The sequence below is a fragment of the Pholis gunnellus genome, assembly GCF_910591455.1.
Source record: "Pholis gunnellus genome assembly, chromosome: 3".
NCBI lineage: Eukaryota > Metazoa > Chordata > Actinopteri > Perciformes > Pholidae > Pholis > Pholis gunnellus.
The window spans coordinates 22076673-22093726 of NC_136529.1; the positions used below are offsets into that span (position 1 = coordinate 22076673).

Below are 17054 nucleotides of genomic sequence, written 5' to 3' on the forward strand. Positions count from 1 at the left end.
GGAACATGTCTGGGGTCCGTTCATGTTTATAGCAAATGTTGTGCCAATTCTTTAAATAGAGAGATATTTCATAGCATAAGTACAAAATCTGAACTGCTGGAGGGAATGTCAGTGTATCACCAACGTCATGAGCATTCAGCTTGCGGGGACCATATCTGTACATTTGATGACAGTACATCCAGTATAGTTAAGATAGTCTGGTCTAGATATAGAGGTATAGTTGAGATATTTCAGTCTGAAAGCTATGCTGTCGACATACAGAAAGAGACGGAATGTGAGAGATCGTGAATAAAGCAGGTGTGTCAATATCTGAAATAGTGTTTACATTTCTTTCCAGTACTGCAGGATGGACAAAGGTAAATATGTGTATAAGTTTTGAAGGAAAATGCTGACATTTATCACATGGATTTGAGATAACCTGGTATTAGTTTTATATATACTGCAGGATTGTAGGCATGTCTTGTGCTGATACAATGGAAAATATTTGACCATAGGTAATTTAGTATTTCTTCTCCCAGATCATCCTCCCAAAGGGTCCTTTATGGGGTCCAAATATTTGTGGACGTATTGGGGAATTCTATTGTAAACAAATGAGACAAAGCCCTTTAATTAAAGAATAGGCCGGTGTCGAGAAGTCATCGAGGGATTATTCATGGGAAAAAAAGAACAGACAAAAGAATGGATTTGCAAATATCTGTTAAGATTTTGCTTTGGTAGGCAATATTCATCCGAGAGCTGTTGACCTAAACCCAGACCAAAATAGAATACAAGAGAGGGCAGAGAAACAACTAGAAGGGCATAAGTGCAACAATTCATGTTTTCTAAAGACAAAACAAGGTCCAATTCAATACTTCTTCGGTGCACATAATAAGGTGGATATTGAGTGGATGTTTTCTTGATTGAATGTGGGCAACAAGCAGTCAACATCCAGCTGCATGCATCAATATTCTCCATTCAGTAACCTGCTCACAATCTTCCGATGGCTTTGCTGTCTGGCTCCTGGAGCTTTGGTGCAAGGCGAGGCGTTAACATAACTCAGGGTCTCTGAGACAATAAAATCCCAGACCCATTTAGGATGCTTGACGTCCGCTTGTATCCAGTGGGGCTCTGCAGATCGTAATAGAGCCAGGCTGTGGGCACTCATGTCCTTGAGGCAGTCCAGGCGATGTCCTAATCATCAGCCAGACAGTCCAACCTAGAGCTGGCATCGGTCCGGTGGACGGTCTGGCGCCGGGCCCCACCACGCCACGCCAGACCGTTCCAATCCAGGACTCGTGGGAGATTGAGACAGCCTGGGGTAATGAAAGACAACAGCTCTGCCTGCCAGTAGAATCGCAGCCATGGAGAGAGGGCACAAAGGGAGAACATCCACGCCAGCTGTGGCACCCTGACATCTCCCGCTCTGCTACCTGCTGCACCAGACTCGAACTTCATTAAAAATGTATTCTCACGGTAGACTGATAGACGACTCTATTTTTGGTACAGCATACTATATACTGTACAAAAAAACTGTAGGGGTGGAAGAAAAAGAAAAGATTCACATTTTTTTTAATGCCTTAAATCGGTATAATTTAAATTAAATTGCTTTATTTTAGTCTATGCAGGGGTAGGATGAAGTTACTGCTTTCGTAGTTGTAATCTATGAGAAACGTGATGTCATATGCGTTTCAAGAAAAACAAAGCTGAAGCGAGGCAGCAAAAAACGGTGGACGGTCCGAGTTCTGCGGGGATATGCCCTGTACCCTAACATTTTAAATCCCAAATATGGTAAACACTACACACACAGTAAAGTATGGAAACACTTTGGGTTTCAAACATTGTCAGAAAGAGCAGAGTTTGCCGCGGCTAAAGCAACGCTGCATGCAAACTTTGTCATGGACAGGTAGCGTTATCATTTTGCAGTAATGTTAATACATCCAATATGATGCCTCGACTACGGTCAAACCAGCCTTCACTCACATCTACGTGGTCAAATCCACCAGCACTACAACTGCAATGTACCCATGAACTGACATTTATGTTAAATGCATGCTACCTGTGTCCGTGTTAAATTAACATAAATAATTACTAAATAAAAGAATTACAAATTGTTTAATTTGTCACGGAAATTTCTTTTTTCTTAGATTTAACTCCTTACAATTACTGATACATTTGAATTCAGGACATCTCTGACCACATACAAAGTGAAAGTCTCTAGAAGTTTTGATTCAACTTTTTCCCACGGTCTAGTGTTATTAAAAGTTTAAAAAAAAATCACAATGAACTGCAATATCGAATCGCAATACCTGTACAATTGCAATACATAAAAATCCTGATACATATCGAATCAACACTGGAGTATTGTGACAGCAATGAATTGTTAGATACGCATATTGTCCCAGCCCTATAAACTGTACACACTCTAACCTAAACCTTCATCTATTGCAATTTAAATGTTGACCCAAACCTTTTAAATGCAGCACATCACAAAATCAAACCATAAACCCGCATACGAATGGCCATGTCCTATTGTAGGATGCACAGAGTCAAACACACACGTATTCGCTTTAGCCCGGCTTGTTAGCTTGTGTGCAGGAACACAGTGGAAGCATGTGAGGTCAGGAGAGGAGAGAGGTTTTTGCAGGCGGCGAGTGATGGAGAATAATTGGTATTCAGCGGTGTCAGAGGAAAGTGATACCAGGCTAACCTCCATGTACCCCCTGGTCTCCTCAACACGAGAGAACCTGCCTCACCCCTTAATTAGCACATGGATATTGTAATTAGACACCAGCATGGCGGACGAGGATGAGCTAAAGTGTGAAAGAAAGAGATGGGAGAGAAGATGTGGAACATCACGTTTGTGCAGCAAAAGGTGTTTATAAAGGTATCCAGTGTCCATACAGCGAGTATGCACGTTCGTGTTGTTGTTCACATTCACTCTGTTTGAGACTCACCGCATCTAAACAACAAACAGAACTGCATTGGAGTAAAGTGTATGCCAGCACGTGCCCGTGTGTCTGAGCACGTTTGTGTGTTTGCGATGATGACCTTGACAGCAGGTGGGTGAACTCCCAGGTGTGTCCCAGTTTTAGTGGGAGGATCAGAGGCAGGTGGGACCGAGCCTGGCTTGATGTGTCCAGATTAATGAGCTTTCTCTCGCTCACATCAGCTGCTACTGCTGCCGCCAGGGCCAAGCTGGAAACAGGGACACAGAACTGGCTCGCACTCACTTGACTCATTTATGTTGTCCCACAAATGTACGACGCTATCATGCCATGCCAGCTCCGTGAAACATTTGAATAAAGAACGAGCATTGATGTACGGTATTGTACTCTTCTGTTATCGAAACCTACTTTTGTTCTTGAGATTTTAACCGTAATTATTCTCCAAACACGCTCCTTCTAACTGTTGGTAAAATCCAATTTTAATTTCAAAAGTGTTGCCTGGCCGGCTTTAGTGTCGAGAGGGACCAGCGGAACTTCTCAGAATATAAACATTATGAGACACACTCAACGCTGCTTTAATGTCGGTAGTAAAATCAGCCAACTAAATTACGAGGATGAGATTATTCTCATAATGGCGGCATATGAATTTGAACGTTTTCCTGTATTTGCCAATTGTATTTTTTGGTTTGTTATCTTGCACCACAGAGAGAGATGAGAGAAGGTTTTGCGTGTCTGTGTGTGAGAGAAAGGCGGCGGGATGAACAATCTGCTATGAAACACTATACGGCCAACAGTCACCTGATGCATCTTGGGATAAACAAAAATCGACCCAGCGTGACCTTCCTCATTAGCAGATTAAGATGGAAGATGTGTGTTGTGGTGGTGGTGGTGTGTGGGTTGGTGAACAACCACAGAAAGCAACACGCGCACACATCATCAGTGGATGAGACAAAAGACGGCAGTGAAGAGAAAGCTCCCGCAACCTTGTCAGCAGAGCGGTGCTGGATTTGCGTTGCCATTATATCCGCCCTGCTCTATGCACTGAGAAAAAAACACGAGATATTAGCCTGCTGTTTATATTTCTACACAAATGACTGGAACGAATGAATTCATTTGGTGCTTGGTTTGTTTTATTTGACATTTTTGAAAGGGCGAAAAGCTGCTGAAAGTAATCCTGACATTTTTTTTTAAGGTTTAGTGACATCCAGGGATGAAATTGGGATTTGTGAGGCAGGGAGGACTGGATTTACAGGTCGCTATTTAATAGCATTGTGCATCCAGAAAAAGCTGATGGTAAACGGATGTTGAAAAAGAAGACCTTTATGTAGAGGATTTTCAGTTCATTATTTGACAACAGTCAAAATGGTCTGACCAAATAAAGACATTTAAACCAAGCATTAATCATGACAACTCACCTGTATTGTGGCCGACCCACATTTGATTGACTTGACGTTTTCATGGAGACACAAGCAGCTGTGAAGCACAACCCAGCTGTGTTTTGTGTGCGTGTGTGAGCAAATGATGTGGGGTTTTGTTCCTGCAAAACTGCTGTGTGAAATAATACGGTTCTTTCTGTAGCAGGGGGCACATCGGGGGAGAAGCTCGGTAGCATGGCTTCCAACTTAAATCAAGTAAGTCCAAAATAGAGTGACTATGGGCATCTTGGTGGCTGGGTGGGTAAAGAAATAGTTCTACATTTTAGAAAACATGCTTATTCCCTTTCTTACCAAGACTCAGATAGGAGATTGGTACAAATCTGAAGCGTGAGCCAGGATACATTTTGTACTTTAGTGTAAAGACGGGGAACAGCTTGCCTCTCTCTGTTCAAAGGTAAAAAAAAGAAATCTGCTCTGGTCTGTCTGGCTCTCTACATTAAACCTTGAATGTGTCATACAAACCGTTGAAGGCCAGGAGAATAATAATACGACATCAAGTCACTGACTTGTATCTCATGGCTAGGTGGACACAAATGAGACACAAATGAGACACAAATGAGACGGGAAATGATCGAACGGTGAGAGTAACAGGGACACAACGCCGACACTGACCTCTCTGTCCAGGCCGGCTGCCACCGTCACTATGTCTCCGGTCTCGCTGTTGATGGTGAACATGTTGGGGATGGGACTGTGGGGCGTCTGTGACAGGATGCGGTAGCGCACCATGCCGTTAGCTGTGGTGGAGTCGTCGGAGTCGGTGGCTGTCACCTGCATCACAGACGAGCCTGTGGAGAGAAAGTTAAGTTAGCTGGGGAGACTCTGATAGAACTATCTGAAAAGTAGATGACGGCACTAGAGAGGGTCAAGTTGGGTCGAAAGCAAGATGGGAAAAAAACATGTCGCGGCATTCATTAAAATACAAAGATGTGCTTTTCAAGGTCCCTTTGCTCAGACACATTTTTTTTAAATATGTATGGCACAATGAAGGTCTCCCGCTACCGTTAATACATTTAAAGAATATCAAAGAGAAACTCAAGTCAATCAGACTTTGCTAATTGCTGTGACATTCTCTGTTCTTTGGCAAAGCATCTTTTAGAGCGAGAGCCATTCCAGAGGAGAGCACGAAAACACAAACAAAAGCTGTTAAACAAGCCCCCGTTTTTCAGGCTGCGCTGTTCTGTCATTTGTATATAGAAAGCTGGTGCGGCAAAGTTTCCACCTCTGCAGAGTCCATTTAGTCATGAGCAGCGCTGGGTCTTCTGCAATTTCCACCATCCATTATTTCAGCCTTCAGCGGCACCGTGGCTGCCCTTAATGCTCCGATGCTCTCTCCCCATTTGTCTTAGAATCACGGATAAACACTGCCACTGAGGGCAGACAGCATAGCAGTGGCGAGTGCGTGTGTGTGTGTGTGTGTGTGTGTGAAAGTGTAAAGAGTGTATGTTTGTCTGCGTTTACGTACATATATGTGCGTATATGTGTGCATCTGTATGCATATGCACGTGTGTGTGTGTGTGTGTATGTGTGTGTGTCTTCACAGCACGTATCAGTGCGAGGGGCCCCGTGGCCCCGCATCTTCCCCGAGCAGAATTATTGATTTGCACGAGTTTGTCAGCTGGGCTCACAAATGCGACCAGGCAATTAGGAGCACTTTGTGCTGGAAAGAGGAGAGATCACCTCGCCTCTCTCAAAGGGTTCTGTGAAAATGTCACTTTCCATCAGGCAGCTATTTACAGGCGGCTGGTGCTGCTGCTGCTGCTGCTGCAGCAGCCAAAAAAAATACTGTCAGCTCGCAGGAGGGGGACAGCAGAGAGGAGAGATGGCTGGAGCACTAACATGCTCAAATGAGAAGACAGTGTGAGGAGAGAAAAACGTATAAAAGGAGGGAGACAAGGACATCGGAGCTGCTGTAGTATAAAAAGCTGACGGGGAAACAGAGGAAAGGAGAGAGTGGTAATTATAACGCCTACATGTTGTAATTTTGATAAAAATGTTAAAAACATACCACTGTTTTTATGTAAGTGAGCACGAAAAAGCATCTCAGCAGCTAATGCATGAGCACTCTGGTTACCTCAGTGGGCACGGCGGTGGGTGGTGGGTGCCATGATGACCACGCACTAAACCAACAATGTTCAATTATCACATCCAAAGCAATTACAATAAGTCACAAAGAAACCCCCAAAGCTTGTATGTTTCAGTGTACAGCAGAAGTAAGTTTTGTCTCAGCCGAGCCAGCAGAGCTGCCGGACTGGTGGCAGATTCGGCTGTCCCTTCTGGGTCTGAGCAGTTACAGGTGACTCCATTCTCATAATTGGGTCTAGATGGCACCATCATTCCTGTGACAGCCTGTATGGACAGGATAATTGTAGCCTCGAATTCTATTTCAAACGTCATTAAGTTTCTAAGAAGGATTTGTCACTTTTTTTTCCAGCAATGAAAAGAAAAGAGTCCAAGGAAGAAGAAGAAGAAGAAAAACAATTACGGCTATTCCACCGAGGACAGCGTCAATATATATATAATCAGCCTTTCCAGTCCCGTAGGGAGGGAGAGGACGTGATGTTGAATCACATGTCAGTGCTGCTACCTTTCACTTCAACGAGGAGGATTCAGTGATATGATGATGGTGCGCTTTTACATCCACAGAGGGGCGGCCATGCCTGAAAGGGCTAATCTCTGAGCCTGTTTAATTCCTCTTTAATTTGAACACTAATTCCAAATCCTAATTGCTTTTCCGGCAAAATCGCTGGAGCTGAAAATGTAACTGGTGGCAGGCGCGCATATTGTCGGCCATTTTGCTCACGTGACTTGAGATCACCGGTGAGGTCTAGCTGCTGCGGAAACATTAGTCAGCCAGAGTCAACATCTGCCTCCCAATTACAGGGAAGATAGAGGAGAAAAAAAGAAGGAAGATGGATAGAGATAGACAGCAGTAACAGGGTGATACACACACGGAGATGCAAAGATGGGAAGCAGAGGAGGAAATTGCAGAGCAGAAAAAGAAAGTGAAGGCGAGAATAGAGGTGAGGGTTTATAAAGACCACTAAAAGCAAAAGTACAAGGGGAAGTAAGGGGCAGAGAGGGCAGGGGATGGACGGTGTAAGAGGATAATAACTCTCATCCGTGGAGGGAAGATAGAGGTTGAAAAAGAGGCCACCGTACAGTGGATAGAGAGCAAGAAGGCGAGGTAGAGGTTGAGAGAGAAGGGAGGGAAGAGAAAAGGTTGAAACCCGGTGAATCTTGGAGGAGGTGATGAAGGGGACACACAGTGTTCACACAGGGGCCTCTAATTGAGCCCACTACTCTCCGACAACACGAAGACAGAGTAAAACCATTCAAACCGTTTGGAATAAATGAGGTCAGAAAAAGGCAGCATTACTAAATCGATGCAAAGGCCAGATCAAATGCTCACTATTCACTAATACTGCATGATGGCCGTGCCTGAGGAGCATCGCTACCTGTTTACCCTCATGCAGGCTGACGCCCGAGCCAGTGTGGAGGGCAAACAGACGAACCTGCAGAGGACTCCAGTCTGTCACACAGAAAGGCAATAGAGCAACTACATGGGAGGAGTTGTTTCGGATGTCGAGGGTTTTTCCGGTTGCAGTTACTGTTCATTTTCTGCATTGGACAATGGTTGCTGATTGGAGGCTGGAGCACTTCCAAAGCTCGGACGGGCCTAAAATGATCCCGGTTGAATCATCTGTACGAAAGATGAGCAGTAGTGTTTGCATTTCTTTGGTTCTTTAAGGAGGCACTCCACTAGGTAGAACTACTTAACCTGAGAAAACATTTGCCTTTTGCGGTTCTGGCAAAGACAATGCCATTAACGTTAAAATGGCTTTTATTTATGGGAATAGTAGGATCCAGTGTTTTTGGGGCTTGAACCATTCTAGGGATTAAAGGTCAAGATAGTTTGGCCTCGGCAGCACTGAATTAGAGTATTCTTTATTACATCTGTCTCTCGCAAGTCTCGTTATGGAAATACAATACAAATTCATTGAAATAACTTTTAAAGAAACTTCTTCTTCTCCGTAAATGTCTTGGCTAAAGTTGGCATGATTGGACTCCAAATGCACGTCAACGTATCTCACTGGGAGTTTTCCATGGAGGGCCTGCGGTCCACATTCTAAGCTAAATGGGTGTCTACTACTGTGGGATTCAACAAAAGGGTCAGATGATGTTTTGACAGCCTGCCATTGGAACACACTGTACCAGAACGCTTGTGAAGCTGTTAAAGTACCTATTTATAACACTTATACCTACAGGTACAATTAATTATCTGCTCCGCATTGCTTGCGTGTGAACAAACTTGTCAAAAAAAAAAGAAAAAGGAAACTGACACAGAGACAGTTTTTTTATACCAAAGTGACAGCGCTAACCGCTGACGCTCTGTGTCGTTAGAAATTCTCTGGATTGGCATGATGGACGAACAATAAGGAGCACAGTGAGACACACCTGCGCACAAAGTAAATACTGATTGAAATATTGTTGTGCTTTTTCACCTCCGCTCGCCTCCATTTTTCCCTCCTGTGCCGATCCCTAATTACCCCCCCCAGGTAAGACGGAGAGGGAAAGTCTCTTAAACCTCTCTGCAACTGTTCAGGAGAGAGAGGGAGAGAGAGAGAGAGCGGGAGAGAGAGAGAGAGAGACGCAGCGCACCTGTCCCCCCATTTGGAGAGCAAATCGACTGTGAGAGAAGGCACTCAGCGGCTGGTTTTGATCTTGCACTCTCATTTAGGGAGGCCTTTTTGAGGAAGACGCTCCATAAAAGGGAACAACTTGCGGTCAGAGTCGGGGCGAAGGGGGAGGGAAGGAGAAGGACAGAAGCGTCACAGGGCAGATGTTCTGAGTACACTGCAGCATCACAACGTGAGGGCTTTCTGGGGAAGTCACGCCATGTAAGCATATCTTTATCCGAGGCCACGAAACACAACGCAGGGACCCTCTCATGCATCAGTCCAGAGGATTTTACAGAAATCCAGATCATTTTGGTGACCTTGAAGAGGCGAATGTGTTTAATGTATTTTTTTTTCAATGTATGTGTGTGTACTGTGTAGCTCTTGAGCTACAGATGTTTTGTTTACATGATACTCAACCTATTTGCACACATTTAACAGGTTTCTCAGGATAATCCTAGTTTCATATTGAATCCCATTTACTCATTAATAAGAGGTGAATGTGCTCCGATAGCTCATTTTGTCATGCACTGTTTTGTTACATTTGATTACCTGCACAAATTAAATTCTATCAGTCACAGGTTCACGCGGTGCTGAGCTAGGGGCCCGGAGGAAGAAAGTGACAAATGAAGCCGTTTCAGACTGATCCTGGCTGACGGCTTGATCGGATCTCTCACTACGTAACATCTGGTGACGGCGATAAGGGCGGTTCCCTGTAGGTCTCCCTTCTTTGATGGTTTTTACACGGCGCTAGATGTGAAGATGTGTTGTAATGCTTTGGAGAACCTTTGATATCGGGGTCTGTAGATACAGAATGTGATACCACTGCGGCTTTACACATATCACCCCCTCTGCTTGGCATTTAGGAAACAAAATAGGGGCCCAAGGCTTTTTATCGAACTACTATCCATAATGAAGGGTTGTTGCTGTTCCACACATTTTCAAAACATTAAACATTTGAAATGATTCTATATAGATATATACATCTTTCTGCTGAGACAGCGCCGATAAATACGTCTTCAACTGAGCTCTTATTCGGATAATAAAGCATTAGCATCGGCTGCATGCCGTCAGGGCATTTTCTTAAGTTTAAAGCACTTACACTGAGTAGTGTCTTATCATGCAGATCATTTCCTTTTTCTTTCCTTCTGTTGAGAAGTTTGTCTTCACAGAATCAAGAGGTAAGTGAGAAAATGTGTTTTTAATTGCAGGGTCGTTAAATACATTTCATGGCACAAGTTTTACGACAACCGCAACTCACTCAACTATTGCATCTCATATTAGCATGGTTTTCTTTAAGTATTAAGTTCTCCGTGTCCTGATGGGCACAAGCAGTGCATGGCTACCATAGATGTTTGTGACTGTAACTGTATGTTGTTGTGAATCATTAATAGGAATATTCTTTGATGTTTCACCACTGTTTGAACCTGCTGCGGGCAGTGGGAGACAGAGAATTGAGATATTCCGGCAGCATCGCTGGACACCGCGCCCCGAGCAGAACCTGTCAGCCGCAACGCTGTGATAGGTTTCAAAACACCACCTGTAGGCAGGAGGCAACGAGAGAGTGTCACCTGGAGGAACACCTCGGGAACGTCCATGGGTGTCTTTTGAGTCTGATTGATGCACACTGGGGATCTGTGAAGCTCAGGTGCTGTAGTGGGCCAAAATAGTGAATAAGTGTAAAGAAAATAAATGAACAAATAGAACAGCAGCTAACGTGCTCTTCAGGACTTTGAAAGGTAAAGACTGAAAGAGAGAAAATGTGATAAATCCAGAGAATCTGAGGCATTCCCAAGCCAGAAATAAGTACTATTTGTGCTCGGCAGTGCCTCACATTCTTCTCCATTCATTGTTCAGATAGTTCTGTTATTTAGTCGTAATATTTCTTGTTGTTGCCATAGGTTTTGTGATTCTATGTAACAAGAGTTTCTGGTGTGTAAAGAAAGGTGCATCCCAAAAGGTTTAGTCAAAGTCAGAATTGATATCAATTAATGCTTGTTATCTAAACTGCATTTGGGGGACCTTCTAAGGTGAAGAACGTATAGGAAAATGTGTTAATCACTGAATTAATTAAGCTTTGTTGGCAACTATTTTTCAATAAAACAAGTCTACCGATCCAGCAGGGAGGAAGAGTAATGCGATGTTCACCTTACAAGCAACAAAAGCAACAAAACGGTCCAGTGTGGCCAGCTGCATTGTAAATGAGTCACCGTTGAAATGTTGCACACATGCTCGTGGATGAAGTTATGCTGCTAAATAGGAACTGGGTAACAGCATTTTTTTAAAAACAAAAACACATCGACAAGTCAGTTTGTAGCTTCATGTCACCGACTTCCATTGAAATGACGAGTACGAATGCAGCATAAGCAGCCAAAAAACAACGGGGTACTTTTATTGTAAAGACTTTAGAGGAAATTAAATGTGTTTATCCACCGTTTTCCAGCCGCTCCTTTGATCACAAAAGATATTGGATCATTATCTGAAGTGTGGACACAACTGAGTTCTAATCTGGTGCATCCGATCACAAAAGTAATTTAAAAAAAGACATGTGTAACCCGCTCTCTCTATCTGCGCTACTGCTGGGAACAGCAAAGCTGTGCGGAACTTCATTATTAGTGAGTAAACGGTTTAACTGGCGGAGGATATATTAAAGGCTTAAATGGGCCAGAAAAGTATGGAACGTCTCCTTAAACCGACGCTGAAGATGAATCGCAGTCCTTCCCGTTTTCTTCGGCTAAACAGGCAATTAGGCCAACACGGCGTTGCGGCCTATTTTTCTAATTTAAATTCATCAATTCAGAGACCAAATGACTTCGCAAAGGCAGCTCCGCACACGTTAAGCTTCTCTGACACAACTCTCAACACCTGACATTGTTCCGCTCCACGAACAAATGTTTCTTGGCAGTGATTGCTTAATGAAGAGCAGCGTAATTACACTGTACACAGTGTAACATATTTTTTTGTTAATTGGTATCACAGATTACCTTCTGTTCAAAACTAAATCTAACTCAAAGACTTTTGTCGTCGCAGGCTCTCATTTGAAACTAAACAGAGATTATCAGAGTGAAAAAACGAAGAAAGTAGCTTTTGGAATGTCTGGTTGCCCTCGCTAATTAGGAGCTCTGTACATAGACTCACGCTCCACTGAGGAGTAACCAGAGTTTACACACACACACACACACACACACACACACACACACACACAGACACACAAAGTCAATCCCATACTTGCTCACACACACACACACACGTACACGCACAACATGCTTTCCTATATTGTTTACAAATTCCCCTGAGATTAAACTTTGCAACAGAACAATATCTGAACGCTGTGAAGACAAACATGGGTCCTCGGGGTCTGATTGTTAGAACAAGAGTTCTTCCAGTCGAGACATGAAAGCTACTTGCGCATTCTGCTCTCGTCTCTGGCTTCGCACTGACCGCAGCTCTGTTCCCGGATTCCGAGCGAGGGTCTACATCTCTCCATGCTCTGCAGAATCTGATAATGATGCATCCAGCCAAGATACTGTGACACAAATATCTCATGAACTCGCCCTCGTCTGAACCGGCACGAAAACGTCAAGAGTCACGGCGCATTCACACGTCAGAATGTCGGGTTGGGCATACAAGTCCAAGTTTAGTCAAGGACACTGTGAGTAAGATTGAAGCATTAAGGTTTTCTGAAGGGCCCTCTGAAGAGTGGAGGAAAAAAAAAAGAGCATCTGATTGGTCAATTTGACTGAAGTAGAGGATGTAACCCAGATCATTAAACAAAGAGAGGTCGTCATTTCAAACATTGTCTTCCAGCAATTCTTAGTATTTCAAACCAATACAATAAAAACGGCTTCAAATGGATTATTGCATTTTCTGTGTTCACTTCAGTTGTTACATTATACATTTTGAAGTGTAACAATTGGAGATGATTGCAGGCTTGTATTTATAGGTATGTTATGGCTTCTATTATGACTCCATTCTCTTGTCAGAGCTGAACAAAAAGCGCAGTTTGAGCTGATATTGTTCCCCTAAAATGAAGCGACACTTCCTGTTTGCTTCTTCTTTAGTCACAATGTGAGCTTTGTTGTTGAGTTGGTATGTTCGGTAATCCTGAATTTGAGAGGCGCAAACATGATACTCTTGCATACATACAACAAAGTCTATGTACAAATCCCCACAAGTATCTGTTAAAAGTACTATGCAGCATCGTTGGCATCGACCATTCAAAGTCACTCTCTCCTCCCTGACTCAGCCAGTGAGAGGGAGAGAGAGATAGTGGGGGAGAGAGAGAGAGATAGAGGGAGGGAGAAAGAGAGAGAGGGAGAAAGACAGTGAGAGAGAGAGAGGGAGAAAGGGGGAGGGAGAGACATAGAGGGAGGGAAGAAGAAGAGGGAGATAGAGGGAGAGAGAGAGGGAGGGAGGAGGAAAGAGAGCGAGAAGAAAGAGACAGGGAGGGAGAGAGTGATAGAGAGAGAGAGGGAGAAAGAGATAGTGGGGGAGAGAGAGAGATAGAGGGAGGGAGAAAGAGAGAGTGAGGGAGGAAGGAGATGGAGGGAGAGGGAGGGAGAGACAGAGAGAGAGAGGAAGGGAGAAAGAGGGAGGGAGGGAGGAATAAATTGAGACAGAGAAGAGAGAGAGAGATAGAGAGAGGAAAGGGAGAGAGGGAGCTGCATTAGTGAGAACAAAGCAGGGAATCCACAAAACAAAACTTCCTTTTTGTTGTATTTCAAAGCAGGAATAAACACGCCCGGTCACTCTTACCTGGTTTGGACCCTTCAGCCACGGAGCCGTTGTACACCTGGTTCTGAAACTCAGGTCTGTTGTCGTTCATGTCGATCACGTAGATGTACAGATCGATTGGATTCTCCACTTGGTTGCCATTCATGTCCACTGCATGGGCTCGCAGCTGCCAACAGAGGGAAACAGCAACGCACACAAAGAAAGATGGCGTTATTAGCATTCAATGCTGAACATGAGCGTGAATAAATATTCCAAAAGTAGCTCAACTGACAACAGGCCGCTGGCTTGATTGATATGAGCGTGTGCAGAATGTCTGGACTGGAACAAACTCGGCGCCCACACACACACTTTGACTTTATTAATTGGCAACTTCATCTAATTGGCAAACGGTCCGTTTTCTTGTTTGCCAACGGGGCACGAGTATCCTGTTGGTATCTTGGCACGGACCACAACAACACGGAAAGGGACAAAGTCGTGAAATGTTCCGGACACACAAACAACACCTATTTTGTTGTTAGCGCAGCCAGAGGCCTGAGAAAATATCAGAGATGCGTTTCTGCTCACGCTGTGGCTTCTTTTTGTCTCGCGCTTGTTTTTCGACAAAAGCCAGCCTTTTGGATGGATGTCTCCGACTGATGAGCTGTTCCTCGACAACTCGCGGTGTGCGAGAGGAGTGAGAGCAAAGAGGAAGAGAACGAAGGAGAGGAGTGTCGAAAAGGGAAAGTGAAAAAAAGGCTGAATGAGATGGGAAGGAGAGGAGGAGAGTGACTGAGCCTTGTGCAAGTAAATGAGAGATGAAAGCACAAAGAGGCAGTGGGGGGGGGGAGTGGGGGCTAGAACAGGGAGGACTGACAAAAGCAATCATCATCGACACTGGGATGTCTTAATCTCCACCGCTGCTGTTACACACCCTCCACTCCCCACCAATCCCCGCTAATGATATCTAACATAACGCGGAGCTTTGTAATAGCCCTGGAACCAAACCGGCACTGTTCACTGTGACTTACATTACCCTCATCCAATTGCCTAGGAATACATATCCTCTGCCGAAATGCTATTCAATCACAGCTTGGCGTGGTGAGAGGCTCTCTTTCTGGCTAAAGCTGACACACTGGCAGCAAAATATTTTGTCAACAACAGTTGAGGAGGATCTGCCTGCCAGCCAGCCTATTCACAGGAAGTGATGTATTGTGGGGCGACATGAAAGATGGAGTGGCGGCACCTGCGCTTCGCCGCAACGCGGCTAATCATGTCGGCTTTGTGCCTGCCTGTCAGAGATGTTTCGAAACATCACCGAACACGCGGCCGCTTGAGCATTCGCCCGCGCCGCCTTCAAACACCAATTCAGATGCGGACGTTGACAAAAGCAAACAAATACACGCTGGGGGGGGGGGACACAAACACACAATCAAAAGAGCCCCCCTCTTTAGCCACTTAATGGTCCTTAAGATGCTAGTTTTCTATTGGCCGGAGCACAGCAAACAAAGATGGAGAGGAGACCCAACAAACAAACAAGCCCAATCTGTTTTCTGTGGACACTGCACGCTGAGGGATGTGTGACTGGGATATGTGTGACTGCTCCGGTGCGTGTGGGTGTGAATGTGTGATAATGATTGTGCCTTTTTGTCTGTGGTAAAATGTGTTTTTTGTGTGTGTATATTTAGGCCTTTCTGCCTGTGGATATGTGTGTGCATCCCTGCCTATGTGTGTCTCTAAACCTCTATAATCGCGTCTGTGTGCACGTGCGTGAGCGCCAGAGTCGGTTCATATGTTACTGTGTTTGTGTGCTCGATGGAGGAATTGGAAATGCGATCTTGGGGCCTGGAGGAGTGTGTGCGTCTCGCAGACTGCAAGCGTATGTGCGTGTGTGTGTACCGACATCAGTATTCTGCAGGGCGAGCTTTAGTATGACTGGACCAACCACAGAGGAGAAGTACAGTTTGTATTTGGCCCGGCGGTCCCCTTACCCTGGAGCTGCGTTATAAATCGCTTTTATCAATTAATTCAAATTGGTTTAGGACGATGTTTAAAATTGGAAATCAATTTTCCGTTTAACCTGGGTAATTAAATACGCAAGTTCTCCTCAGACACAGGTACAATAATAACATGGCTTCATGCGCGAACAAAAGTGAGGGGTTCGTTCCTACAAAAAGCACCGTCAGCAACCTTGAGCAAATAATTGTGTCATTTTAATAATCAAGACATAATAAATATTATAATTATTCACAAATTTACCTCAAGGGGCTTTCCAACCTGTACAGCATAAAACACTAATTGTAATCGGTTTAAAACACACATACAAACACTCACTGTACACTGAAGTACACACATTCATGCAACCCTAAAAACATTCTCATATTTGTGACAAAACTGACGCTAACCTCCGCGCTCCTCACCTCGCAGATCACTTCCCCTCTGCTGCCGGTCTGTCAAAAACAGCAGCCTCGTCGCTCTTTTCACTTCAACCCAAAACTAACAAGCAAAGTTTGGCCAGTGAGAGTGCGGCAGTGCTGGGGACTTCCTGTCTAGTTCAAAGGAAGTAAGCAATGGACTAAATTTCCCCTGGGTCGAACTCTGGCTACATTCTCCTACACTAAATCATACATCGCATCACAGGCAGCATTGGTCCACGGGAGTCTAAACAGGAGCCGCATTCAACTTGAAGTGCCCTCAACCTAACATGCTGTTTTCACTACAGGCAGTGTCAAATAAGAACTGTTTACTGAGCGGCTGTCCTTTCCCAGGGACCAATAACCTGGGCTGCTTTATTGATCCCAATTTGCTGGTTGAGTGTAAGAGCAGGTATGGAGAGACAACAAACACACGCGCAGTGGTGTCCAGAGCCCTGAACGCAGCAAGTAAGATAACAAGAGGCTCATCTAAAACTAAATAGAGCACACACACACTCACACAAGTATGTGACAAACCAATCAAGAAGGCAATCATCTAGAGCTTAGTGTTTGCTTAGGCGCGTGTGCATTGGTGTTTATAATGTGTGCACTGACAGAGATCCACTCTCCTTTATTCTATTCTTCCTCTGAGATGGCAGCATGCTTTTGAATTAGCTCTATCAGCAGCGCAGCCATCTATCATGCTGTCAGGCACGCGGGTGTCGGGAGTCTGACACCAGCACTCACCTCGAGCGGGGGATGTTGGATAGAAACGGAAGCCTGTAATGTGTGTATGTAAACCAATGGCCTATAGCGTTAACACAAGTCTCATGTGGTCTGCACATTTAATTCACAGACTCATAAAGCTGTTTAACCCCGGGGGTTCCAGAAGGG

At 44.5% G+C, this 17054-nt stretch overlaps 1 protein-coding gene across 1 annotated transcript in view; it reads right to left on the minus strand.

The window, feature by feature from the left end:
• Nucleotides 1–17054, minus strand: part of cdh4 (cadherin 4, type 1, R-cadherin (retinal)) — a gene marked incomplete at its 3' end in the record, with an annotated part of 174740 nt that overhangs the window by 21394 nt on the left and 136292 nt on the right. The window contains exons 7-8 of the mRNA XM_079186667.1: nucleotides 13792–13936; nucleotides 4973–5145 (exon numbers count right to left, since the gene is read on the minus strand). Of these exons, the coding sequence (XP_079042793.1) occupies nucleotides 4973–5145; nucleotides 13792–13936 (318 nt within the window). The remainder of the gene's footprint in view (nucleotides 1–4972; nucleotides 5146–13791; nucleotides 13937–17054) is intronic.